The following is a 27085-nucleotide window of genomic DNA, read 5'->3' on the forward strand; positions in this document are numbered from 1 at the left end:
TATATATTTAAAATTTTTTAATAATCAATAATTAAATGTACTAAGTTGGGCCCTCACATAAAAATCCTAGCTCCGTCTCATGTAATAACACTGCATAAGACGATTATGGAACGTGGATAAGATGCGACTCTGGTTGTATTCTAGGCTACTCATTCTCTTCCTCCGAATTCGCAGCCGGTATTGGGAGCCCCTGGCACGAACAAGGGAGAAAGTAACTTAGCATTATATGAAATCTAGAATGAAATCACGAAATAACATTTTATTTTTGTGTATTTTTTTTAAAAATAAATTAATAATTTAATTAATTCATATTTATAATTATCTAATTAGAACAAATATGTAGAACAAGACTCAAGAGATTAATTTGACAATCTATTTAACAAAATTTATTTAGTAATTGTATCTGAATATTTTGTTAATAATTATCCGATACATTTTTTATCTTAACAAAACCTTGAAACATTATCCAAAATATTTTAATATTATATGTTTTAAGTTAAATATTTATTTTTATTTATAAATATAAGTTTCTAAATAGTATATTTAATAAAATAATCACATTTTTTTTATAATTCCGGATTTTCTCTCCCTACCCGACAGGATCCCGAACATATAGTCGGGTCCCGAAATGTTTCGGGTACGGGGAATATAACATAATATTTATAGCCATCACAGGAAATAACCAAAGAAGTCCAGACAACATAAAAAATTAAATCAAGGAAAAATTGTGAAGTGAGCGAGGAATCATGAAAAGGAAGTTTGTGACTTTTATTGCATAAACACGGGTTACAATGAAAATTACGAACGAAAGAAGAACAGGACAATGACTTCGACGCAACTAAATGACGCAACACCCGAGTAGATGGATGACCCAAACGACTATGTCAGATAGGCAGAGACTCGACAAACGCAGAGAGTAGACACCGCTCTTAAGTGGTCCCTTATGAAGAGTAGCCCCCGTGCGGCGATCCTTCACTTGAAAGTCATGAGAGGAGAAAACAACAATGACATCATTAGTTGTGCACAATTGAGAGACAGATAGCAGATTTTTATTAATTGAGGGAACACAGAGAGCATGTGGGAATAAGAGGTCAGAAGAACGGAAGGGGGGTAAGAGACAACCTGTGTGAGTAATGGGAAGACCAGTTCCATCACCAACAACAATGCCATTGGAGCCAACATACGGAGCATGTAAGGATAAATTTGAAAGATCAGACGTCACATGATGAGTGGCGCCAGAGTCGAGAATCCAATCGGACGAAGCAAGAGACACATAGGTGTAGGCAGCAGGCAACGAACCAGGGAAGCCAGAGACTTTGCGAGACTGACCAGTAGGAGGAGCAGTAGTAGTAGTGGGCACACACTAAAAATCAGGACAACGTCGAGCAGAGTGTCCCTGGTGACTTCAAAGCTGGCAGCGGCCCAAATAAGGGCGCGAGGGACGCGAGCCTGGGGCCTAAGGGGACGACAAGTGCTGGGGGCGGGAAGTCCAGGCGTCGCCGTGACGTGAAGGGGTCGGCGAATGACCGGCGGTAGAAGCAGGCTGGGGCCGACGGTTGTGTGGGGCCGAGCGGTGCACGACATGAACAGTGGCCAGAAAAGCGATCTGAGACGCCGTTCGGGCAAGGAGATGAGCCTCATGGTTAAGAAGCTTTTCATATAGTTCCTCAAAGGAGATGGCAGAGTCCCGGGCTTGAATGGCATGGGCCAGTTCCTTGTAGTCATCATCAAGGTCATGGAGAACCTTGATAGTGAGATCCTCAATGTCAAGAGGAGCGTTCATGAGGGCCAGTTCATCAGCCTTTGATTTGATAAACTGCATGAACTCAGTGATAGATTGGGAGCATTTCACCGGATTGCGAAGCTGTGTTTTCAGTTGAGTGATGTGATCACGGGATGGTTTTCCATAGGTGTTAGCAAGCGTGGTCAATGCATCATTGGCAGTGCGTGCAGTGGCAATAAACGGGATCAGAGATGGAGACAACGATCCAATAATGATGTTCAGAATAAGTTGGTCCTGTCGTATCCAGGCATGATAGGCAGGATTGGCAACCTGAGCATTGGAGACTGTAATGATGCGATCAGGACATGGGTGGGAGCCATCAATGAAACCGAGCATATCATGACCAGTGAAAAGAGTCGTGAACTGGAGACACCAGGAAAGGTAATTAGAAGAGGTCAGCTTCAAGGGTGCATGAGCGGCAACATTGAAGGAGACTTGAGTGTTTGGGGCGGCGGCCGGATTGGTGTTTGTAGCCATAGATGTGGCCGTCGGAAAAAAAATGGTAAAGGTGGGGCAGCGGCGGCGACGGCTAGGAGCTAGGGTTAGTGGCGTAAGCCTTAGGATTTGATACCATGTAGAAGCGTATGAGAAAATATATTCTGATATATTTCACAAATAAATAATACACTGCATATTTTTACAATCTAAAGAGATAATGATTAAAGGAAACAAATATACAAAGATATGCACAAGATATATTCCAATATTGTGAATGCATGAACTTTGGGCACTTGAAAAGGCGAAGGTTTCATTCTTATGTTCGTGATGCGATGTTGGCCTTCACCCTCTGATGTAAGATTCTGAAAGTCTATATAATTTTGAGCTTATCCTAAAGCTCTTTTAATTTGGTTTATAATTAATTATTTTAATCATGTTTTAACTAAGATATCCAATGATACATTGATTTCTTGAAAAAACCTAATCTTGTGCAAAAATTCATCAAATGAGAGGTGAGATATCACCAACACTCGTTTAGATAGAGATGTGCTGAAATCTTCAACCATTCTTATTCTCTTATTGGGACTACTCTCTAATAATCTTTGATGATCTGCAAGGAACATTGTCGATGTCTATCAGTGTTCTACACTTGGCTACAGTCATCCTGATTTGCTAACATTTTGCATACTCAGCTGAAAATCTCAGTTAGTACTTACGTAACTCTAGTAGTAGATCAAGATTAGCAGAGTCTAGGTTCCAAGCCTACGGTCAAGATTTCATCGTATCACTTCACATGTTCTACAAACCTGAACTAAACTAACATATACTCCTATAATTTAAATAAGATTCTTGGAACATATTGTAACGTCCCAAAATTTATTACCGAATTAATTGACAATTAAAATAATTATTGAGTTGAAAAAAAATAATTATTACTGCCAAATGAGTTATAAAGTGTATTTACAAAATACACGTGACAATTAGTCAATGAGTTTGACTATTTCTGAATATCTGATAATATTGGCATTTTGAGATAATTATTGAGATAATGGAAATAAAAATAATTATTTATGCCAGATAATTTAATTTAGAAGAATATTTGACCTAGTTGACTGGTAAAAGTCTTTATTGACTGGTCATGGTCTAAGTGAGACTCAATAATTAATTTGAAACATTATAAGTCTAATTGACTGGTCAAAGTCAACAATTTCAAAAAAAAATAGTGTTAATAGTTATGGGGTGTGTGTACCAGAAAAATATCGGAATAGAGACTAATTTTACCAGTTGGATATCAAATAAATTAGTCCGGATCAGAAAATTATTGATTTGCTATAAATCGCAAAACATACACCGAAACACACTCAAGAAAACACAGATCAAAGATTTTCTCCCGATTTTTTTCCCCAATATTTCGAGTTTACTATAGCAGTCCTCACGTTTGCCGTCGCCGGCCGTTCGTCGGAGCTCCGATCAAAAATCCGACCCGTCACTTTGTAGCCAAGATTGAGACGAGTCTATTGGTGTAAATAAATCGAAAATCCAACGGTTGGATCGCCGGGAAATGGACGATGAACAGACGAGTTTGGCGAAGGTACTATTCATCGTCTTTTTCGTCTGAAAATGCGCTATTCGAGCTCATTTTTGTTGCTTTTAAAGCTGTTAAACAATTCTATGAGATGGGTAGAACATTTTCCTAGCTTTTAGTAGCTTATTTCGACGTAAATTGTGTAGATCAGAGCAAAACCAAGTCGCCGGAATCGGACTGTAAATCGCTGATCTACGGTGCGTCGGACCACCATTCCGTTCGTGGATTATACGGTTGGAATCGTCTCGTTGAGAGCTACAAGCCTGCCAAATTTCATAATTTTTGGAGCACGTTTGAATCGCCGCCGCCGCTTCAATTTTCCCGCGACCTCCGACGAGTTAACCATTTTGATCGTCTCGACGTGATAGATCCGAATATCCAAGTTTCGAGTCGTGATTCAAAATCGTTAAGCGGTGAGAGCGCAATTAAGTTCGATAATTTTTTGTCAAAGTTTGACCAGAGTTGACCAGGGTTGACTTTTGACCATTATATGATTTTTCGCAGATCGAAAGCCCGTTGAGGATAATTAGAGGCAGAAATCAGCAGATTAGGGATTTGATCTTCCAGAATTAGATAATTATGAGATTTCCGAGTCCCGATATGCGCAACCGCAACTGTATAGGTTTTTCGTGCATTTTAAACGCAAAGGCATGTTATACTCTTCCTTGCTCACAACGTTTAGATCAGTATATTCACTGTTTTGGTTATTAAATTGTGTTGTTGCATTTATATGTGGATATGACAGCTCAAATTTTAACTCATGCATTATTCACGTTTTTATGTATTGTGAATTATTTTTCTGCCATGGCTAGGTCTTAGTTGTTGTTCAATGGTTGATGGTTGGATTAGGTCCCTTTGGGTGTTGGTTTAAGATGTCTTGAACTAGTGTCGGCTAGGTGAACAGTTGGATGGTTGTAAGGGTGGTCTATCTAGTGGGCAGCTCAGACAGGGCTCGGACGAGTGGGTTGTCCGGTTCGGGTAAAGTGTATTAGGGTCATATGTTATGGTTTGGTTCCAGATTATTTTATTTTGGGCCGGGTAATTTATTTAGGAGTCCAAGTGTTTGGTTTATTCATTGGGTCAATTTTGTTATTGGGCCTAAGATATTTATTGGACTTAATTTATTTATTGGGTCTAAGATGTTTATTGGGGTTAGTTGTTTATTTGGGATAAAGTGTTATTTGGGCTTGAATGAATTGATTTAGTTATTGAGCCAAGCTTATTGGGCTTAAGATATTTATTGGAGGTTTAATTTAATAATAGAGCTAAATATGTTAACGAGCCTAAGTTGTTTAATTATTTGGTTGGGCTAAGTTCAAAGTTGGACTAAGTACTATTGTGCCAATCTAAGTCTGATTGGGTCATTTTAAGTGTGATTGAGCTAGTATAAGTATTTTTGGGCCAATATAAATGTTAATGAGCCAGTCTAAGTTTATGGGCTTTAGTTAAGGGGCAGCAACTCGAGCTAGCCAGTGACAAACAAAATAGTCCGTAAATATATATTTAATAGATGTATATGTATATTTTGATATAAGTATGATTTTTATTATGAAAAATGAATTAAATATATATTTACGGGCAAAATTTTAAGAAAATGATATTTCTAAGTTCATGCATGTATTTTATGATGAGATAACGGGCATGTAAAGAAAATATTTTTAAGAAGTTGAAGTGATTTGTGACAAACACGGGACTGGAGGTCGGGATACCGGGCCCGATGACCTTTTCACTTACGATTATGAGCCTATGGATCCCAAAGGTTGGGTGAAGTGGCATAGGGCATTAGGGGTACACCCCACAGGCCGCCACCACGTACGATGGATTTAGATTGATCAATCGAATTAGGTTACACTTCACTGATATGACCCACAGAAAATGATTTTTATGTTTATGACATGTCAATGCTTATGTTATGATATAGATTACGACGCAATTTTTGCATACAATTTTACGATCATGCATGCATTAGAATCCTTAGGTTATTTTTATATGCGTTATGTGCTTGCATGTGGTTTTATTTAGTAGTACTTGTTATTAAAGGTAGAGAATGCTGGGCCTTTAGGCTCACTAGATCTGAATGGTGTGCAGGTGAAATTTATGTTATTCAGGAGGTTGTGGTCCCGACTGGTGGTGAAGACCTCTGTGCATTCGTGGCAAGCTAGCACACCCGTGACCTTCGCGCTTTTATGTTTCAATGATTATGAGATTGTATCAAACTATTTTCCGCATCTTACGTTATTGATTATTTACGCATGGATTTATATTGTGTTCGAGTATTTAAGTATTGACATGAAATCGCTTTTTATTATGTATTAAATTTTATGAAAATATATTTTAAGTATAGATGCATATATGTAATATTTAAAAAAAAAATTCCTTCGAGTCTGGTTCGTTTCACATATCTTCGTCCGTCGTTAGGCCGCTGATATCGAAAACCTAGTTTCTACTCTCAACTGGATGCTATTCCAAAAGCACCTCATTTATATCGTCGGGCCCTCAATTATAGACTGATGGTTCGAAAATCACTCTGAATTTGTGCTTAAAACTCAGGTAAGGACCCTTATTTATAGGCCAGGGATCGGTAGTTTTGATCTGGGTTCGGAAGTTCCGATCTCTGCATGCAATCCACGTGTACTGAGCATTTTTGACACCTGGTTCCCGGTTGAGTTCGGTCCTTCCGAACTCGTTTGGCTGCTTCCAAACTGTCCGAGACCCCCGAGACCCTTCCTACCATTTTCGGATGTTCTGAAGCTGATTTTACAATTATTTTCATCAAATAATGACTTCTTAATCATGTTTTGCCACTTTCAAAATTATATATCATATTCTAACATGTAAAGTGGAACTCGGGTTACTACATAAAAATGTAGCGACTCGCCCGGTAATTCCAAAGTTCGGGATTCATATTTTAATCTCATTTAATCCTTTCATCATGTACTTATTAACCCTTAATCATGTTTAACATTTAATTAACTTAAAACATGGTACATGTTACTACATTTTTCTTGGTGCGCTTGCTCTACCTTAGCTTGGGAAGACTTCATCTCCTCCTTCAACTTCTGGATCTCCATCTCATGACCCCTCTTTAGCTGCTGGAGCTCCTCCTCCTTCTTCATCAGTAGCTCATCATATTGAGCCTTCAACTCTTGCAGCTCCTGAGCACGTACTTCTTGTAACTCCTCAATCTTGGTTGAAAGTTCGTCAATGATGGACTTGTTCTTCGAGTTTTCATGGATGGTCTTTTTGAAGAAGCCGACGCATGCAACCAACTCCCATAAATACATGGCAACCTGAAACAAAAGATCAAATATGAACATTGTGAGAATGAAGTTATAGCACTTGAGTATAAAGAATGAAACTGAATAAGGGAGAAAGAGAGCTTACACTTGAGATGATACTGCAAGTGCTATTGATGACATCGAGGTACTCGAGAGAGTTCAGGAACGGAACATCGGTAGTATAGAGAAGATTGTATAGCAACCCATACGCAATATGATTGGGATCACGTCCCACGATGGTCGACTTTGAGGTATACAAGTGGTATATGCTCGGACCCGAGTGATGGCCGCTTGGATGGCCGAACTCTGTTTCGTTTGAAGAGGAGAGGGATGCAATCGAAGTCGTAGAGAGCTTATGCTTTCTTTGGATTGGACTGATCGAAGGGCTTGGACTGGCAGGAATCTTCTCCTTACCATGAGTGCGAAAAGTCTTGACTTGTGGAGAAGTATGAGAGTTGAACTTCTTGGAGGGTTTCTTAGGTGGAACTTGCTTCTTTTTGGTAGGGGAGGAGGGACCTTCAAATTTCTTGACAGTGGCAGGGGCCTTCGCCTGTTTTTTCTTGGGCGGCTCAGCTTGGGAGTCTTTCTTGGGCTTAGAGGTGGTTGAAACCGGTTGTTTCTTGGGAATGGATGATGAACCACCAGCTTTCTCCTTCTTCTCAAGCTCGCGAAAGAATATGGGTAGATTAGTGTGGCATAAGAGATCTTCGGATAAAAGGTGAGGAATGCTAAATCACATATTTCCTAGTTTCTCTCGCATGCGAAGATACTCTTTGTTTTTGTTGAGGTTTTTGGGAGGCTCACGCTTAGTGAAGGTGGGATACCACTCAGTGGTGCACTTCCATTCTTCGGGGGGTTGGATGAAAACGAAACATTGTTTCCAACTTTTCACATGACTAGGAGCACCACCGAAAAGTTTGGGATTGGAACGAGATGCCACATAAATGGACCCCTCTTTCGATTGACCCAAGACCAAGAAAAAAGAAAAAGTGGTGCAATCCACTTGAAGGCCCAAAGAGTGGAATAACATTGCGAAACTACAAATAGTGCAGAATGCATTGTGTGAGAACTGGTCGAGGTGCACTTGATAGTAACTACTGAGATCCTTGAAGAAATCTGGCATAGGGAACCTAAGACCCGCCTTTAGATGGTGCTGGAAGAATGTATAATACCCAGGGGAGCTAGGTAGGGGCGATCTGAAACGCCCAAAAAAAAACTACTTTATCATTTACTTTAAAATATATATATATATATATATATATATATATATATATATATACACATATATATATGTCCATACATATATATATATATATATCATACTTAAAATAATTTTACATAACTTAATATACACTATAAAAATATATAAATATATTAAATGCAATTAAATAACATAAAATTAATTACTAAATCATGATAAAAACCTCATGCATAAAAATCCCATAACTAAATACTTTAAATAATACTTCTTCAACAAATCCATGCAAACTTGAAAATAAATACGTAAATCTAAAATCCATGCATACGTAAAAATATCTCATACTCATGCAAATCCATAAAATATTACTCATGTGCGGAAACTAAATACCTAAGTCCCTATCTGCTTGAACGCTCATACGCCTTCACCGTCAGTTGGGACAACATCCTCTCCATTAAACTCATGCTCATCTGCACCATTTAAATTTAGTGAGCCTAGAGTCTCAACACATTCTATCCTTATATAAAAACATGAAATTACATGAAAGCACACATCATATAAAATATCGTGAATATATATACTTATACGTGCATGATCTTAAAAACATATGCATATATACATATACTGCTTAATCATAAACATTGCCATCATACTTCATCATAAACATTACACTTGATACATCTCATAATATGGCATGTCTTAAATTCTTAAAACTCAACATGTTGTATCTATGTCGGTAGCCTCATACTTAACGATTGATCAATCATAAAAACCAACGTACGTGGCGGGAGGGGGTTTCCACCTCTATGATGCCACTTCACCAACACTCAATGTTGGATCCATAAGCTCATCTTATTCTTAAACAGGAAGGTCATCGAGCCCAGGTATCCCGGCCTCCAACCACCTCACTTTCCACCTTCACTTCAACTTCCTTAAAAAACTTTATTTTTCTTAACATGCCATTAAACTTCACATAAAAATTCTTACATGATGCATGAACTTAAAAATCATCATTATTTTTTTATTTCATGAAAATTTGCCCATAAATATATATTTAATTTATTTTCTTAAAAATAATACTTATATACTTAAAAATACATGCAACAATTAAATATACATTTACGAAATATTTATTTTTTCTAGGGACTTGTTCGAGCTGCTGACCACTATATTTAAACTCATAAATTCCTAGACTAGTCCAATAATTTAAAATTTTGTCCAACATGACTTGGCCCAATAGTTCTCATGGACCCCAGGCCCATGAAAAACCAATGGGCTCACTTAAAATATTATTTAAGCCCATTTAATTAATTAACTCAATCCAAGCTCATTAATTCATAAATTAGACTCTAAACTAATTAATTAAAATACCCGAACCCGAACTAACATAATCCGGACCCACTTACTTGACCCATGAAATATTCTGACCCAACCCGAGAAGACCCCTGCCCGAGCCCCTGAACGCTGCCAGAACCAAACCTTCATTTCCTAAGCCCAACTTGCGTGCAGCCCTGAGCAGTTGTAGCAAATCCGTTCATTTCGCCTGCTTCGGACACTTTTGGTCGTAAAACCACCGCCCAGACTTAGCCAACATCTAGTCGGTCCTAACCCAACAAACCTGACCCCAAACCGTGCCTTATAGAAGGAGAAAGAACAAAAACAACACAGCCCCTCTTCTGCTCATGCGCGCAGAACGCAACCCCAAACTTCAGGCCTTTCGGCCACCCAGATATGGCCACCACCGGCTATAGAACCACTGTGAGGACCTTCCCCAAGGTCTTGGGGTTCTAAGAAACCAAACACAAGACCCTAAATCGACCTACAGCCCTGGAACAAACCCCTACACTAAAACTGCTCAATCTGCGCGACCAGCTGCGTCCATGGAGTCTCCAGCCTAAACCAGCGACCAAGCAGCCTGAAACACCATCCAACCACGACCCTAGGGACCCTAACTCAGCCCTCAACCCCCCTCGAACAGTCTTAGATCAGTAGCTATGCAAAAAACATGACTATGTACCATAAAACGTGAATTTACATGAAAATGTGAAGAACTTCATTCAAAACTAAAAATCATGCATTATCATATCATTCATATTTAAAAAATGTAGTATGATCTAAATGGTGTCCAAGAATGGATTCGAGACGTGCCTTTGCGTTATTTGCGCTCGAATTTACGTTACCGTCGCGTAAATCGTAGTCTGGGACGAACGAGTCATCAATACTTCGAGTTTCTCTCAATATAGACGTGAAAGTGTGTGTGAAGGTGTTAATGGAGGATGCTGATCAGATGGGAGGCGGCTGGAGGGGGAAACATGAATGAAGGGAAGGTTTTTGGGGCTAAAATCTTGACATATATTTGTTGGTATAATGGGTTAGGCTTAATTAAATAATTAATCCAGGTTTAAAATATTAAAGCCCACTATTATATCAGATTTAAAACTTAAAATTTTCATAATAATAAATTAAGGCTTTTTGAAAGTGTCTTAAAAGCCCATAAAATGAGAGTGAAGAATGTTGGGCGAGGGTCGAGATGGAGGGGCGAGGGTGTAGGGGTTGAAAGGCGAGGGGCAAAGGGGCTAGGGTGTAGTGACCCTTACCCGGATCACCTACTAAACAGAACTTAGGCATGCAATTAACTTAATTAAACAGATATCAGAATAAAACTGCGGAATCCATAAACAAAATATACAATCCCAAATAAAGGAATCTGTAATTTATCCAATAATATACAACCAAATCGAATAGCTGTATAAACCCAAAACAACAGTAATAAAAACCTAAGCGAAGCTCCAGCTGGCCAACCACTGACTAGCCCCTCCTGGATCCACCCTCCTCGTCCAATCGCAAACCTGCCCCATGGAATAGGGTGTCCAGAAAATACAGAGTACGAGACGTGAGCATAAAACGCTCAGTGCGAGAGTATGAGTATACATGCATGCAAAGTGAACTTCCTATAGACTCGAGGTCAAGGATCAGATAACAGAGACAGACCGGGCCCTGGTATGTAGCACGCTGTGCCGTCGCTTCAGGAGGTGGCTCCCATACCGAGATAACCGTGGATACGCCGGACCCAAATCGATGGAAGTCCATCCACTAACAGGATAGGGTACAACCCTACTAACAGACATCTCGAAAGAGATACAACAAGATGCAAATGAATGCAGCATAATATCATGGCATATAAATCATGCAGTCACATAATACATGCATACTCAGTCAGGATATCTCGAACAGTACTTTCGTACCTCAAAACAGTGCAAGCTCTACCAACTCTAGGTCCACGCCTATAGTCTGCTCTACACTGCCAAATGATACTACTATCATTAAAGCGCTCTAACAGTCTTAACTAAGCTATTGCATACTCCTAAATATTTATAGGAAGCAAAAGCTATACCTTCGTCCGTCGTTAGCCCTTTGATGTCGATGCCTCCAGAACTTGGGCACAACTCCGCTACGACTACCGAATGCCTCGCCGACCTCCGGACCAAGCCTAAGAAGACTAGAACAGCTCCAAAAGGACTAGAAAGTAAAGGAGAACTCGGAATTGGTAAATGAAAGTGAAGCCTCGGCCTGCTATTTATAGACAACGATCGGAACTTCCGATCCTCGATCGGAACGTCCGAACCTCGATCGGAACGTCCGATCCTGCCATCGGAGCTTCCGAAGATCCTGATCTGCCACGTGTCAAAATATCACTTGTTGATTCCGGATAGGGGTGATCGGAGCTTTCGGTCCTGATCGGAGCTTCCGATCTTGCCACACGTCATACCTGACGTAATATCGATCGGAGCTTCCGATCCTGTTCGGAGCTTCCGATCCTGATCGGAGCTTCCGATCTCACCTTCGGAGCTTCCGAACTCTACCCAAGTAATTATGATTAATTCTTTTAATTACTCAATTAGGGTACGAGCTACTACATATGGTGTAGGAGTCGAGGGGCAAAGCGAGGGTGTAGGAGTCGAGAGGCGAGGGTTGAAGGGTGAAAGGTTTGCAGGGGCGGATCCAGGATGTAAGGTTTGGGGGGGCCGCATATAAAGTGACGACAATGTTTGGCGGTGTCGGAGCTACCAATTTCCAGCGAGGACTATTAGTTTCGCTCTTTTGACTGGCGTTATTTTCTTAAAACTTTATGTTTGAGTGTTTAATGTATAAAAAGGAAAAAAAATTATGAAACTTTCTGTTCGAGAGCCACAAGATTTGTCACTATTAGTGAAATCAAATTTGAACTTAATAAAAATCCTAATTTTTGTGTCATTTTATATTTTATTTTAAAATTTTAATTTAAAGTTCGAAAGTATTTTTTATTACTAATTTTTAGACCTTTTTCAATTCGAAAGAATTTAAAATAAAAATTTAAAAGTAAAGTTTTAATTTTATAGGAAATACCCAATTTTAACGTCAATACATAATAATAATAATAATAATAATAATAATAATAATAATAATAATAATAATAATAATAATAATAATAATAATAATAATAAATAATAATAATAGAAATAATTCAATTTAATAAAGGCTTAATAATAGACATTAAAATTGACACAATTAAAAAATATTGACGATGTGTCAATTAATACATGAGCCCAAGAAAAATAATAAAAAAATTGAAAAATTTTGAAAAGAGGAAAATTTTTTAAAAAAATTGAATAGAGGTCATCAAGAGATTTGAACCGTGAGCCTCCCTTTCTATTGCCTAAATAAAAATGACACTGTCATCTAGGCTAAAGGCCTAACTATTAACTGAGATAGCTTATAAATATATATATATATATATATATATATATACATATTTAATAAAAAGAATTCATATATAATGCTAAAAAAATTTAAAATTTCCGGGTGTGGGGGGGCCAATAGATCCTCCCCTGAAAGGGGGCGAGGGTGTCGGGGTTGAAGGGCGAGGGTGTCGGAGTCGATGGGCGAGGGTTGAAGGGAAAATGGGCGAGAGTGTAGGAGTCGAGGGGCGGGGGATGAGAGTGTAGGAGTCAAAAGGGGCGAGGGATGTAGGGGTTGAAGGTCAAGGTAAAAAGGGGCGAGGATTAAAGAGCGAGGAGCAAGGGCTGCAGGGGTTGAAGAACAAGGGGCGAGCCTAGGGTGGGACAAAATAAGAAAAATAAAAATGAAGTAGAAGGTGGGATATTTATAGAAGAAGTGTGGGTGAGATTTCACCATTCAAATTCAAAATTAAAAAATGGAGAGTGAGAGATGAAACTAGAGATGCGTGCAAGCTTCTACCTACCGGCCCGATCCCTCAACCAAAACAACTAATCCTGCGAAAGTCATCACTTTGTTGCACCGCGAAGATTTCGGGTTGGTCAGAGGAAATTTTGAATCACCGAGCCCAATGTCGAACTTAATGAAAATTAGAGAAGTGGTGGGTAGAAGATACATGATCCAATCTTTGCCTAAATTTTTAAATCAAGATACAATCGAGTTCTGAACCTATGATTCAACTCGACTTGGGAGGGAGAGACTGGTGATATCCCACGAGTGGGTCCATCACATGTTTGAAGCCCAATAAAGGCCCATAAGGCCATAAACAAAGACTAAAGTTCGAATCTCATTCTAAGGAATAGGGTCAACCCATAAAGGAAGTGTTGAAAAACAGGTATGTTGGATCTCAAGGGGTGAGGGAGAGCACTATCAAGTTGGACCCTAGCCATGAGATCTCTAGGGTAAGTCAAGAGCTTTTATGACAATATGAAATGGAGAGGTGAAATTAGATGTGGAAAGTGTAGATGAAAGAAGTGAAGTAGGCAGAGGCGGATCTAGTATAGGATCCGGGGAGCCACGCCACCCCCACCCCCCGGCGAAGATTTTTAAAAAAAATTAATACTATATATAGGATTTTTTTAGTTTATATATATATATATATATTGTTTGGCACCCTATAGTTCAATTGTTTGTCATTGGCCCAACAGTTGAACGTCTAGCTCTATGTTTTTGTACTTTGGCCCAAGTTCCATTATCCCTCCGCACATTTTTAATGATGGAGATGACTTTTTTTTTTTTTTTAATTTCTAAATTATTCTGGCCTTCACAAACAAAAGTAATTTTAAATAATTAATAGTGTTCGCCATCTGCATGTCTCCTTTCTTGGTTCTAACCACAAAGTTGGAACTTATAGATAAGAATGTGTAATTAAAGTTAAAATTTTTAATTGATCAAAATTGGGCGGGATATATTGTTTCAGGTTTTTGTTTTAAATTCGTGCCCATTTTGCTCGTTTTTATTTCTTCTTCAGGGTTTTTTTCGTTGAATCGCACATCAAGGTAATTGATTGCTTCAATGAAGTTCATTGTTCCTGACATTTCAAACTCATCATATTATTATTTGTTCATTGAAATTCATTGTTCCTGTTCAAGAAAACTGGTTATTGTATTTATCATGATTCTTTTTTATACGTAATTTGTTGTGTGATTGAATACATGGTCAGTTTTAATTTGTTTATTATTGTTTTTTCTTTATGTCAAGTTGGATTCCAAAAACAAAACATCAACATTAGGAAGAAAAACTTTAAATTGACACTTCATCTAGAATTGTGTTATATATATGTGAACAGCTAGCATATATATGTATATATATGTGCTATATATATATGTATGTATGTATATATATATATACATATATATATATATATATGTATAATTTCTTAATTTGTAAAAATTTATTGTCTTTTTCGTAATTTACTATGATTATCTCTGTGTATTTTATTTATTTTTAAAATTATTATATTCTTGTTATTGAAATTTATATACAAACATATAATGATATTTTCGTCATTTGTTTGGGGGATGACCTCCTCGAACATATCATCCTAGATCCGCCCCTGGGAGGAGGGGCTCGCCTAAGGTAGGCGTCGTCCCCTAAGGTATACAAGCCCTAAGGTGGTAAGCTTGGCTTTGTGTCTTGGGTTGTGACCGGCTAAATCGGTGTAATATGAATCTACTGGCAAGCGTACCAGGTCAAGTAATAATAAAGTGGACTGAGAGTCCAAGTATCGATCCCACAGGGACTGCAGTCAATTCTCAAGAATTAATTATTTAGCTTAATCTAGACAAAATCATAAAAAGCAATTTGATTTAAATAAAATAAGAATTTATAATGAAAACTTCTGAAGAAATAAGAATTAAAATAGTTGAAAAGAAAATTTAATTAAAACGAGACAACCAAGACACACGTAGGTACCGAACAACTCATGTAACATGTAGCCGATTCAGGACTCGGATTTAATCTTAGATTACGAGAATTCTCCTAACTTGTTCAAATGTCTATTTCTAGAACAATCAAACCTACTCAAATATTGACGGATTAATCCTTCGTAATCATAATCAAATTTAAATGCATTAAATATTTGTGAAAATTCAGTTTACACTCAAACCACACACTGAAACCGAATTCTATTTCTAGTCGGTTTTACCATGTGTTGATTATCAAAGTGATCGAAATCAATACATCCTCTGTCGACTTGGAATCGATTAACATGCAAGAAAACAGTCAGGCTATTCACAAGACAAATACAAATATGATAATCAATAAAACAAAATCAAGTCTGAAAAATCCCAAATAAACATCCAAGTTTTCTACATGAATTTGTTCAGCCCAATCACGCCGTCTTGGTTGAAAACAAACTACTCAATAATTTAAATTATAATTTAAAAATAAAAAGAAGAAGAAAAAAAAAATCTTTTATCCCAAGCCTTGTAGCCGCCTCTTTTCAAAAGAGTTGTGTAACCCCTATTCTGATAGATGGGTTCGTATTTATATGCCCAAGGGTCTTCAAAAGATGGTATCCTTCCCGAGCAAGAATTTTCAAATTTAAAAATTCTGCACGCTTTGCTCGCTCGAGCAAGCAACTTTCTGCTCCGAAGGAATTTTTGGCCCGTCTCGCTCGCTCGAGCGAGCTCAATTTTCTGCTGCGCGCAACGATTTTGAAAAATTCATATCTTGAGTTCTAGCCGTCGGATCGACCTAAAATTTGGACAGAAGCTTCAAAACATCTTGAATTCATTTTGAACGGTGAAGATTGGATTTGGATATCTCTAAAATAAAATATGATTTTTGAATCATGGGTGCTCCGTAATTCATTCTTCATAAATCTATTTTCCTACAAAATTAACCCGAAGAGTGAAATACATACACATGCACTAAAACACATAAAAATACATAAAAATAATATGAATGCACACAAAATAGACATAAAAATATCACGAAATAATTTATACAAAATGCACTCATCAGGTTGTCTTTGGAAGGCGAGCCCTCAAGGAAAGACGCGTGAACTACACGTTTGTGGTCCCCTACCTTGCTTCCTATAAATATGAGTTTGCTCCTTTCATTTGCATTTATTCACTTTCATTTTTGAGGAGCGTCCAAGCTCCTCTTTCTGTTATTCGTTCACGTCTCTGACTTGAGCGTTGGAGAGGCTACGCCGAGACACCCTCTCAGTCCCCTCTAACATTATTTGCTTGATTTCAGGTTCATCTCTGGAATTGAAACTTTAGACTCGAATTGGATCCGGACCATTTAATTTTAGTGAGTATCAATCTGTTTCAAGAGTATTTTAATATAAAATAAAATGAAAGTAATAATTTTTATTACATACCGCAATTTTTATTTTTGTGTTCCGAGAAGAAAGCCTCAGTAATTTTTTTGTAAAAAAAAAAAAAATGTAAAAAGCGAAAGACAAGAAGTGAAAATAAATAAAAACCTAGGGACGGGAAATGAAATAAATGGACAAAAACAATAAATAAACCAAACCCCATTATCGTACTCGTAGTTTGCCAGGTGAAATTCTCCTTCACGGGAGGTTTGAAACTCTTCGCGTTCATTTTATACAATTTTTTGTTCCATAGTGTGTGCGTATTTTATGTGCTCTGCGTGATTTTTACTCTGTGTTTGTTTGTTTTCTTCCCAAACACTTTTGATCGGTTTGAATTGTGTGTGTGTGTTTTTCGTTTTTGGGTTTTTAGTGAAGAACATGCTTAAAAATTTCATCTTTTGTTTTCGGATTGTGCACATTGTTAGTTTGAAGTAATTTGTTGAAATCTATATTGCAATCGCCAATCAGGTTAATTTTACATGCTAGCTTTGCTCTTGTTCTTTTTCAGATGTTCATATTTAAAACTTTTATTCGTAGCTGTTTATTTGAAATTTAAAATTTTTATTCGTAGCTGTTTATTTGAAATCGACTTTCCATGGATTTGTAATGAGGAAATGCAGAGAAAAATCTTTTAAGGATGTTCAATTGGTTGGATGATGGCTCGGTCTTGTTTTTTCTGTCATTTTTTGTTTGAATTCAATTGATTTAATGTTCATCATATTTTTAACATCTTACTATTACTATTATTGAAGTCCAAATAAGAGCATGTAATACGGTAATACACAGCTGATTAGAAGTTTCTGTTGCTTGGTCTTTTGGGATTTCTGCAGACTCTTTATAGTTATGTGCGTGGGGAATGTTAAAGTAGTTTGTTGACCGTGTATTTTCAGGCTGACATGAACCGAATTGTTTTCCTTTCCTTTTTTTTTTTTTGGTATAAATTGAACAATGTTTCTTGTGTGTATGCTCGCACTGTGTTTTTAGGTCAGGCAACACTGACATTGATTTGTATTGTTGTTTCCAAATAAGGTTTTCTAGTAATATTTTGGGATTTTTTTCTTTATTGTGTGGATATTTTTTTTTATAAATTTATTTATGACATTCCAAAGATAGGATCAAAAATTGGGGAAGTTTTTGAGTTTGTGCAAAAGAAGCCAAAGCTTTGTTTAGTTTCTTGTCAGTGTCATTTTGTCAGATATTGTTCTTTATTAAGATTCCACTCCGTTATCAGTCTGTTCTTACATTTCCCCCCTTAATTTCTCTATTCATTGTTTATTTGTTTTGATGGTGATCTGCTAGATGACAAGCCGCATAACTCGATCAAGGAAACCACAGCCTGTTCAGCAGCATGAAAATCAAGTACGGGCCAAGTGGACACCATCATTAACTAAGACATTGGTTGACTTGATGGTGGACCAGATTCAGAAGGGAAATAAATCAAATAAAAATTTTAGCAAGAAAGGGTGGAAATTCATTTGTGATAATTTCCGTATACAAACAGGTTATTGGTGGGATAACGAACAACTGAAGAGCCGTTATATTGCCTTGAGGAAGCAGTATATCAGTGTTAGGTTGCTACTCAATCATTGTGATTTCCAGTGGGATGAAACTTCTGGTAAAATTACGGCAACAGATGAAGCATGGGTCAGATACATCAAGGTAGTTGATTGCACCTCTAGTGTTTTCATTCCCCGGAACAAAATTTTACATGCTGCTATGAGGAATCATGGTGGTGAGCAGTGTTCTAAAAGGCGCTAGACAGTTGTCAACTGCCCCGATTTTTAGACAGTTGATGCCTCTATGTGTTATTATTTTAGTTGGCCACCTAATCGTCGCCTAGGCGGATCAAAATCCGCCTAGGCGGCCGCTTAGATTAATTTATAATATAACTTTTTTAATTTTTTTTGAACTTTGTTTTTTTTAAAAAAAAATAGATTATTTGACATATTTGTTTGTATTAGATGAAGATGAGAATTATGGAATGAATTTTGAGTATGAATTCGATAAAGAAGAATTATTGAAGAAATATTAAAATGAACCAGAAGAATTAGATATCCAGGCAAAAAAGAAAAAAAACGCCTACCCAAACATCTTTCATCTAGGCGCTAGACGGTGGGTGACTGCCCACCAGTACCGCTTTTTAGAACATTGGTGGCGAGTCACTCTTAATTGTGGCTAATCAGTGGCTTCAATCATCAATTTTCTTCCCATGTTATTCTATGTTGACATGTAGGTAGGCGTAATCACAATTATTATTAATATTCCAACTGCACATCTTAGAACACTATAAGGATTAAATTATGTGTCTTGATTTCAATGAATCGTGTGATTAAACTTGTTGCATAGATAATCAGCCAAATAACTAAATGGGCTACAACAAAACTTGTGAACATTTCTCCTGCTAGTTCATATTTGTGTAATGTTTTCAAGCGTTTCTGGGAAGGTGTTGTCATTGTTAACATTCCTCTGCTGTTGCCTTGCCAGCATCCCGTGCCATCACAAAAATTTGAGATAATAAATGGATTTCGAGTGTTGCATATTTTGGGGTTTTGTTCTGGAAATAATAGACTACAACGTCTCTGCTATCATGTTCTACTTTTATTTGATGATATATGGTAGTCATAATCATGATGTCTCTTTACTTTTCTTGTTTGTTTACGATCCTATACAATGTACTTTTAGGCGAAATCCCCTGAACAACTTGCTACGGAGTGATGAATTTTTTTGAATGAAGTATGTCTTTTTTATATCTTTTTGAATGAAGAATCATATATCCGTTTCAACAATTATCACATTTTTGTGAATGTTTATCGGGTTATCGTTTTTCTTCTTCCTCTAAGGAAATAGTGCAAGTCCAGCAATCCAAATGTATTCAAGTATGTTTATGTAGTACTGTCATGAAACCATTAATTTCGTTTTCCTCCCTTGACAAATATCACATAATTATATTTTTTCCTAAATGCTGCTAGTTATCTATCTGTTGGCCATTTTGATAAATGTTCCATTAATATTTAACACCATTGCAACAACATATTGACATCATAGAATCTCCAAGTGAAGAAAGCTTGTGATTATTTTCCATGAAAATTCCTAATAGAATATGCCAATCAGGAACATCCTGATGCCGAGGCTGTGCGGAGTATAGGCTGTCCCATGTACGATCAGCTGCATATAATATTCGTAGAACCAGAGGTTTCTGGAAAACACAACAGGTATACCAAAGAAGGTAAAGAAACTCCTGGTTCAGTTCCTCAACAACACATGAGTATTTCAGCAGAAGAGCTGTCACCATCGGGATCAGACAAATACACTGATTTACCAAATCGTAAGAGAGGTCGTGGAGGAATAGAAAATGGTATTGCAAAAGGTATATTAGAGATTGCCTCTGCTACAAAATTCAGAGCAGAAGCTATAAAGAGGCGAAATGAAGAATTTTCAATAACAGATTGCATCAAGGCACTGGATGAACTAATAGGTGTTATCAGTGATCAAGTTTATTTTGTTGCACTGGACTTATTCACCGACCGTAACGCAAGGGAGACTTTCCTAAGTCTCAAAGTGGAAAAGCGATCTACATGGTTGCAGGGAAAGTGTTTAGGCAATAATATTCCTTAGTATCTTTGGTGATGTTTCCTTGTACATAACTTATGCTAGACTTGGACGTATTTTCTTCTTCAGATTTAACCCAAGTTAGATGAAGGTTGAAATTCTTATTTCTGAGGAAGATTGAATTAGTACCCGAGGTTGCTAGTTTGCTATAATTTATGTGCGGTTTGAATACTGGTTGAAGTGGGCATGTTGAGATGAGCTTCGTTTTCTCTCTTTTGAGAAGCTAATTTTGTGCAATATAGAGTTGATGTAATTTAATTACATGCTGTTTCTTATTCTTACACGGTTGTATGCACAACTGCTACTAATTTACCTATGATTCATGATTGTCTATACATTTACAATTTCCTTATCATTTCTACAAAAATTAGGCACTCGATCGAGGTCCGTGGCATGGAAGTGTACAAGGGTAAGATTTTAGACCACTCTCTTGGTCAAAAAACGGATAGTGGAAACCATTAATTTGCAATCAATTGGCTTCGTTAGATAAGCATCCATTCCCACTTCCAAGCATTTAGCTTCATCCGAAGACATGGCATGAGCAGTCAATGCCACTATGGGGACGTGCCAACTGGTGCCGGATTCGAGTCTTCTGATAGCTTTTGTTGCTTCATACCCATCCATTTTCGGCATCTGTGTTTTCACACACAAATAAAATGAGATGTCAATTTCTTGGAAGATTATTTATAACCAAGATTTTGATTCTGTGAAAACCTATTTTCCGAAAATAATTTTTCGAAGATATAAATTTAAGGGGACTGACTCTTCTTCCCGACCTCTCCTTGGAATCAAGAAACTACCAGTAACTAGACTTACTTGACAATCCATCAAAATCAAGTCGTATGGCAACGATTCTGTATGACTAGTCGTGTAGTTTCCATGAAGTTCTCCATCTTCATGGGATTGGCTCGCGTTGTTAAGAGCATCAAGGACCTGTATTCCATCTCCTACAACGACTACTTTTGCTCCCATTTTTTCCAGCATTATCGTTGCGACCCTCTGAAGTACCAATGTATCTTCTGCAAGAAGTATGTGTAGACCATCGAGAGGATTTTTGTCGTTGTCAACCTTGTGGGAGCACGCGGAACTTGGATCTTCAAGATTTGGTTCATTCACATATTGTTCTTCTGCGCTTCTTTTCACTGAAGTAGTCCTTTTAAAACACTCATTTTCTGACTTCTCTGAATCATCAGAGCTGGTAGAACTCAAGTGAAGAGTATCGATTTCAAGAAATTCGTGAATCTGTGACGCATGTGATTTGTTTTCCCTTGTGACAGATTCAAAAATCTGGATCATTTTTGCTTTGTATAGAGGCCTGTTAATCATTAACAAGTACCCACGTTTCCGGAGTTCAGCCTTGATGGCATTGGAGGTGTCATGGTTCAAGATCCAAGCAAAACTGGCTAGTCCACGGTATTTGTCTAGAAAATCAAGCTGTTGCTTCCATATTTCTGTGCTTAAATCAAGAAATCCTATGTCGATTGTTATGATGAAAACCGAGCTGATACTTCCCTGGAAATTTGATCCGTGAGGATTCGAGTACTTAGCATGTAAACTTTCAATAATGCTTTTGCAGGGTTCTTGAAGATTGTGTGTAAGCTCATTCCAATCAGATGCTTCACGGGTTTGGACTCCATTTTCTTGTAACCATTGAGTCATAAGCAATCTAGTCGTTCTGCCACCGAGTGCAAGAAACACCTATATTTTTTCGGGTTATGCACTTGGTAGGTTTATGTGGGATGTATTCTGGGAAAATTTGTGACACTTACAGTCAAGTTGTGCTGTTTCAGGTTGAACTGGAACTGATTTTTCGATCTCTCCTCGGGCGTATTAAGAGACATATACAGCTGCATCAAGGTTCCTGGTCCGTTCTTCTTCACCACTTTGATTTCTCCATTCATCTTATTCACCTGTTAAGAATTCTCTTATCATTTTATGGACTCGAGAAAGTGACAACCTCATATCAATTCTATAAAAAAAATGATGATTAGTTAGACTAACTACTCTTTTAAGTTCCAATACTTTCTTGGCTTATAATCCAGGGAAGATTCTATGTTACACCGGGAGAAAAACTATGTGTGTTTTTTTTTCTTAAAAGGTCATCTCGCGTAAAAACAAACTTGTAGGGTCCATCAGTACTTTTTTTTTTTTGTTTAAAATGAGATGACCGGCTGATCATCTCGTGCAAACACACCAGGAGTGTTTCTCCTGGCCTAGCATAGAATTTCCCATGGTCCAGCACACAAAACCTGACATTTATAGTTGCGGATCTTATGGAGGCAAGAGTGATGGTCTCCCCAATTAGAATGAAAATTTTCAATATTTTATAAGAAATTATTTTGAAATGCGACTGCTTCCTCACAAACTGTATCAACTCACCAAAGTCCTTACAATGCAGAGGCCTAAACCAGTGCCACCATGCCTGAAATCAAACAAACGATTGATTAGATTCACTGGGAGGGAGCTTTTTTAATAGATACTTAGGATCGACTTCCTTGTATTTGATGGGCTTCTAATTTACTATTTTGTTTCATTAAATCTCACTTGTAAACCTTGAGTCCTTGAATAAGCTACTTACAATCGAGTTGTTGACGGATCAGCTTGCTCGAAACTCTCAAATACAGATTCCCACTTGCTTGGATCAATCCCTGAGAATCACAAGAAAGGCCAATCATCAGATTATAAGTGGAAAAAAAGCTTGTGCCTCAGCAACTATATATCCATCACTGTATGAATCACACACACACACATATATGTTGACAGGCAACAACTCTGTACAAGTGTATTATTCTTACCACAACCAGTGTCCTCAACTTCAAACCAAAGAATCATTTTATTTCCTTTCTTGGAGCATATTTGTCCATGGCTTGTTTCCCGCTTCCGTTTCATTTTATGTGCACACCATGACTCCTTTTGATTGAGTGATAACTTTCTTGTGCTATTATCAGTATCTACAGTCTCACACCATCCTCGCAGAATAATGTATCCCGCTGTCAAAAGCAAAGGGTAGTAAAATCAACTGGTCGGGGAAATCCCTTGGTTTTGCTTTAAATTTTGAGTTAAATTAACCATGACTTACAAGTCGTAAACTTAATGGAATTGCTAATAAGGTTGGCAAAAATTTGAAGAACTCTACCAGAGTCTCCGAAAACTACTTTCGGCATATCATCTGTAATAAACAAGCATCAGTAAAGATTTGCACAGAAATTAAAGGTGTGTCACAGACTTGTGACAAAAAGGGATCATACCCGAAATATCAAGAATTGTCTCTACGTTGTGGTTGATACACTGGACAGAGAACATGTCGATTAACCCTTCGAGTTCTCGGCTTAAATCAAACTCATTTTCTTCAAGTACCAGTTTCCCAGATTCAACCTGCAGTGTTTTCAGATGAGAGCTATTTATCGTTTCCTAAAATAATCGAAAAGTCACATCTGAAAAAAAAAAAAAAAATCAAGAAACATTCTCTATTTCTCTTATATCTCACCTTACTGAGATCTAAAATGTTGTTGAGAAGCCGGAGTAAAGCCGTGGAACATTTACGAATTTGAGAAATCATGGAATGTTGTTCATTTTTAAGACAGTCATCCGTCATAAGTATATCCAGCAACCCAATAACAGCTGCCATCGGGGTTCGAAGTTCATGGCTATGACAAAAGAAAAAAGTACTTATTGTAATCTCAAAGGAGTTGTTATTTTTCTTTCCGTTAAATGACCTAAATCTGGACAAAAAGGTCGTTTCCAAGGACACCCTACCTCATATTTGCTAAAAACTGGCTTTTGTAGTTGCTTGATGCTTCGGCCTTTCTTCTTGCATCCAACTGTTTTATTAGTTCTGCCCTCAGATTCATCTCTTTTGAAACACCATTTGTAAGTATAAAGATGCAGAAACATCCAACCACCAGGATGCATACTGAAGCTGATATTAATACCATCAGTGTTTTGAATGCTTTTTCATCAACTTTTCCCATTATATATTTTCTTGGAATGATTATAACCCCAACCTGTAACAAGTCGTTTGACACAAATAAGAACGGATAGGGAAACCCTTCAAGGATTAATAAAAATATAAATCAAAATTTACCATGGGAAGCCTTTTCAAGTTCAAGAAAAAGGAGTCTATGTAGTACAGTTGGTGCCCAAGCATTGCATTTTCTATATGAACTTCTTGACTAGGAGGTAACTTATCACCATAAGCTTTCTTTAAGTGCTCAGCTCCAGATCGTATCACGTTATCCTTAGAATCAACGGCCATAGTGAGCTTTGGCCCTGTCGTAGAATTCATAAGCAGAGGCGTATCAGTCGAAGTAGCAATAAGCCAACCTTCTTGAGAAGTCAAATATATGTGGCCACTATGGAATTCAACTAGATCTTTCATCAACTGTCCGACACTTGAAAGTGCTGTGGTAACTCCCACAACAGCAACTATACTGTCGTGGGATGGATCCCAAACCGGTAATGCAGCGGAAAGTAATGGCGAGTCTGCATATTTGCTAACAGCTATGTGCCAAGAAGCAGTACCATCAGGAACCTGTGAAATACCAGCGATATTTATCAACTGATCTGGTGGGATGGGTGTCGGTTTTCCGGTTTTTTCACCGGTAAAAGGATCCAGAGGCTCTCGGTACCAAATTGCAGAAACATTTCCTCGTATGGATTGGTCGTTCCATCCATGATGAGGCAACAGGGTATTAGTATCAGGCGAGCTGCTTATTGAGTAATTAACAAGATCAGAGAATATGTAGTATGTGCTATTACTCTTCCTATTTCTATGGAAAGCCTGGACAAAACCATTTCTATAACTCAAAGTGATGGAATTTAGAGCTGTGCTGCTCGCAAATAACGCCCACGTAACGTCCCTCATAACCTCGTAAAGCTGCTGCGAAATCAACATATTACAAAGAATGGTTAGTGAACACACCCGGAAGAAATCTCATTCAAATTAGACAATCATCAATCAAACTTCTCAAAGAAACAAGGCAGCTTATCAAGAACCTCGATTTGCTGTGCTTGATCAACAGGCTTGTTGTAGCGTCTGATGACGGACTCAGAGAGCTTCACCTGAGCAGTTGCAACTTCGACAGTAGAATTAAGAATGTTCCACATACGCAGAACAGGCCTCTGCAGAAGCTCGTGTCGAAGTCCATACGCCAAGGAGTTGAGTGATTTCGTGGTATAGACTCTTGTGATATGCCATGTTAGTAAAGTTAACAAGCCTATTAAAATTGCTAACATAACCTGCACAAGCACAGCAGCGAATTAATGAAACACAAGATATATATAGTACTAATAGCTCTCAGATGACAGTTTCAGAGGACCAAATTACATACCATGATTGCGAGACGAACGACGAAGACACTATAATATGATGTTGAAAGACAAAGGGTACTTTCATCTTGAATCTCTTCTTCTACGTCTCTGTGGTAAGATTTTCTACATCTAGAAGAAGTGATCAATCTTTTGAAATCAGTCAAGAAGTGACAGATTTTATTAAAGACTATTCCATGTAGGCACCCCATTAATGTGATAGTGTTATAGCCAAGGAAGAACAAGATTCAGCATGAAAATGGGAGATGGAATTTAATTTAGTGCCATTTTCGTTTCTTCAAGTGTTAATAGTGAGTTGAAAATTAAACTTGTTGAAGAAGTTGAGATGGAGATAAAAGAGAGGAAATTAGTACAAGAAAAGAGTGTAGAGAATAGAAACTTGGATTCCCACTTATTAAGGCAAAGGTGGCTATGCTTTGTGTGTTCAAACAAGTGGGATTTGTAGTGTTTTACACTTGTTCCTAATCCAAAATCTTTCCATCTTTTCAACTTTTTTATACCACTTTTAGGTTGCGTTACTTGAAAAATAATATTCAATTGTGTGAGTGTTTGCCATTGATTAGTCTATGGGTAACATGTTGCACGACGGTTATATTGCATTTAAACCTTTGGCAATGAAATGATCGTGGTAGTTGTTATCACACGACATGAAATATATTATTCTTTTTTTATACATATTGATCATAAGTTTAATCGAATGTAATATTTTTAAAATTTTATTATTCATAGTTAATCTACCGATTTATCTCCTGCTACTGTATATGCTAAATTATTTCTACATATAATGGGAAAAAACACATCAATTTGGAAGATATGAAATTCGGTGATATTTATTTCCGTACAGCCAGTTTTGGCCTGACCTAAATTAAGAAATTTGGTAAATGTTAATATTTAATTAATGATTGAACAGCACTAGGCGTGACTTCTCCACGTCACACGTGTTTATCCTACATATAAATAATCAAACATTTTCAAGAAACGACAAATGAAAATCTATCGTTGGCATTAGCAAAAAGCTTCTTTTTATGTACCAAACAATAATCACCGATTGTCCTAATTCGGTGAAAATAAGTTACTCACGCAGCCCGTGCGGGGTATATATACGAACAATTAAAATATACAACTACTATTTTACTAATTTAGCCACACATATTGTGTTCAAGTGTGGCATAATGGTGTGTTTTGTATATACTTAATGGAGTGTTTGAATTAATGGAGTAGGTAAATTATTGACGAATAAACAGGAGTTCGATTATCTCAA

The 27085-nt window shown here is 37.5% G+C and overlaps 2 protein-coding genes across 4 annotated transcripts; one reads left to right on the forward strand and one right to left on the reverse strand.

The window, feature by feature from the left end:
- Positions 1 to 17033: 17033 nt before the first annotated feature.
- LOC140891260 (L10-interacting MYB domain-containing protein-like) lies at positions 17034 to 20754 on the forward strand. 2 transcript variants are annotated; one of them, XM_073299666.1, is made up of 3 exons: positions 17034 to 17094; positions 18187 to 18546; positions 19999 to 20753. In XM_073299666.1, the coding sequence occupies exons 2-3, from the start codon at positions 18187 to 18189 to the stop codon at positions 20500 to 20502; spliced, it is 864 nt and encodes a 287-aa protein (XP_073155767.1). In that variant the 5' UTR covers positions 17034 to 17094; the 3' UTR covers positions 20503 to 20753. The 2 variants fall into 2 exon arrangements, with proteins under 2 accessions (XP_073155767.1, XP_073155768.1); XM_073299667.1 differs by lacking the exon at positions 17034 to 17094 and adding an exon at positions 17119 to 17355 and having other exon boundaries at positions 19999 to 20754.
- Positions 20755 to 20856: 102 nt separating this feature from the next.
- LOC140891259 (histidine kinase 1) lies at positions 20857 to 26157 on the reverse strand. Of its 2 annotated transcripts, none has more exons than XM_073299665.1 (13): positions 25827 to 26157; positions 25492 to 25734; positions 24581 to 25372; positions 24253 to 24500; positions 23984 to 24143; positions 23745 to 23871; positions 23576 to 23665; positions 23292 to 23486; positions 23075 to 23144; positions 22876 to 22918; positions 22266 to 22406; positions 21313 to 22194; positions 20857 to 21129 (listed from the first exon to the last, which is right to left on the reverse strand). In XM_073299665.1, exons 1-13 carry the CDS (start codon positions 26013 to 26015, stop codon positions 20914 to 20916), a joined length of 3396 nt encoding a protein of 1131 aa, XP_073155766.1. In that variant the 5' UTR covers positions 26016 to 26157; the 3' UTR covers positions 20857 to 20913. The 2 variants fall into 2 exon arrangements, with proteins under 2 accessions (XP_073155766.1, XP_073155765.1); XM_073299664.1 differs by having other exon boundaries at positions 24581 to 25375.
- Positions 26158 to 27085: the final 928 nt, after the last annotated feature.

This window comes from Henckelia pumila, chromosome 3 (assembly GCF_033568475.1).
Source record: "Henckelia pumila isolate YLH828 chromosome 3, ASM3356847v2, whole genome shotgun sequence".
NCBI lineage: Eukaryota > Viridiplantae > Streptophyta > Magnoliopsida > Lamiales > Gesneriaceae > Henckelia > Henckelia pumila.

What these genes read in the sequence shown, in the direction of transcription:
- LOC140891259 (XM_073299664.1), bottom strand. Translation starts at nt 26,015, where the DNA reads ATGGGGTGCCTACATGGAATAGTCTTTAATAAAATCTGTCACTTCTTG. An exon ending in GACAATTCTTGATATTTCGG is followed by an intron (nt 23,666 to 23,744) that starts GTATGATCCCTT and finishes TGTTTATTACAG; the next exon opens with ATGATATGCCGAAAGTAGTT. An exon ending in AGTTGAGGACACTGGTTGTG is followed by an intron (nt 23,145 to 23,291) that starts GTAAGAATAATA and finishes TGTGATTCTCAG; the next exon opens with GGATTGATCCAAGCAAGTGG.
- LOC140891260 (XM_073299666.1), top strand. Translation starts at nt 18,187, where the DNA reads ATGACAAGCCGCATAACTCGATCAAGGAAACCACAGCCTGTTCAGCAG. An exon ending in CATGGGTCAGATACATCAAG is followed by an intron (nt 18,547 to 19,998) that starts GTAGTTGATTGC and finishes TATGCCAATCAG; the next exon opens with GAACATCCTGATGCCGAGGC.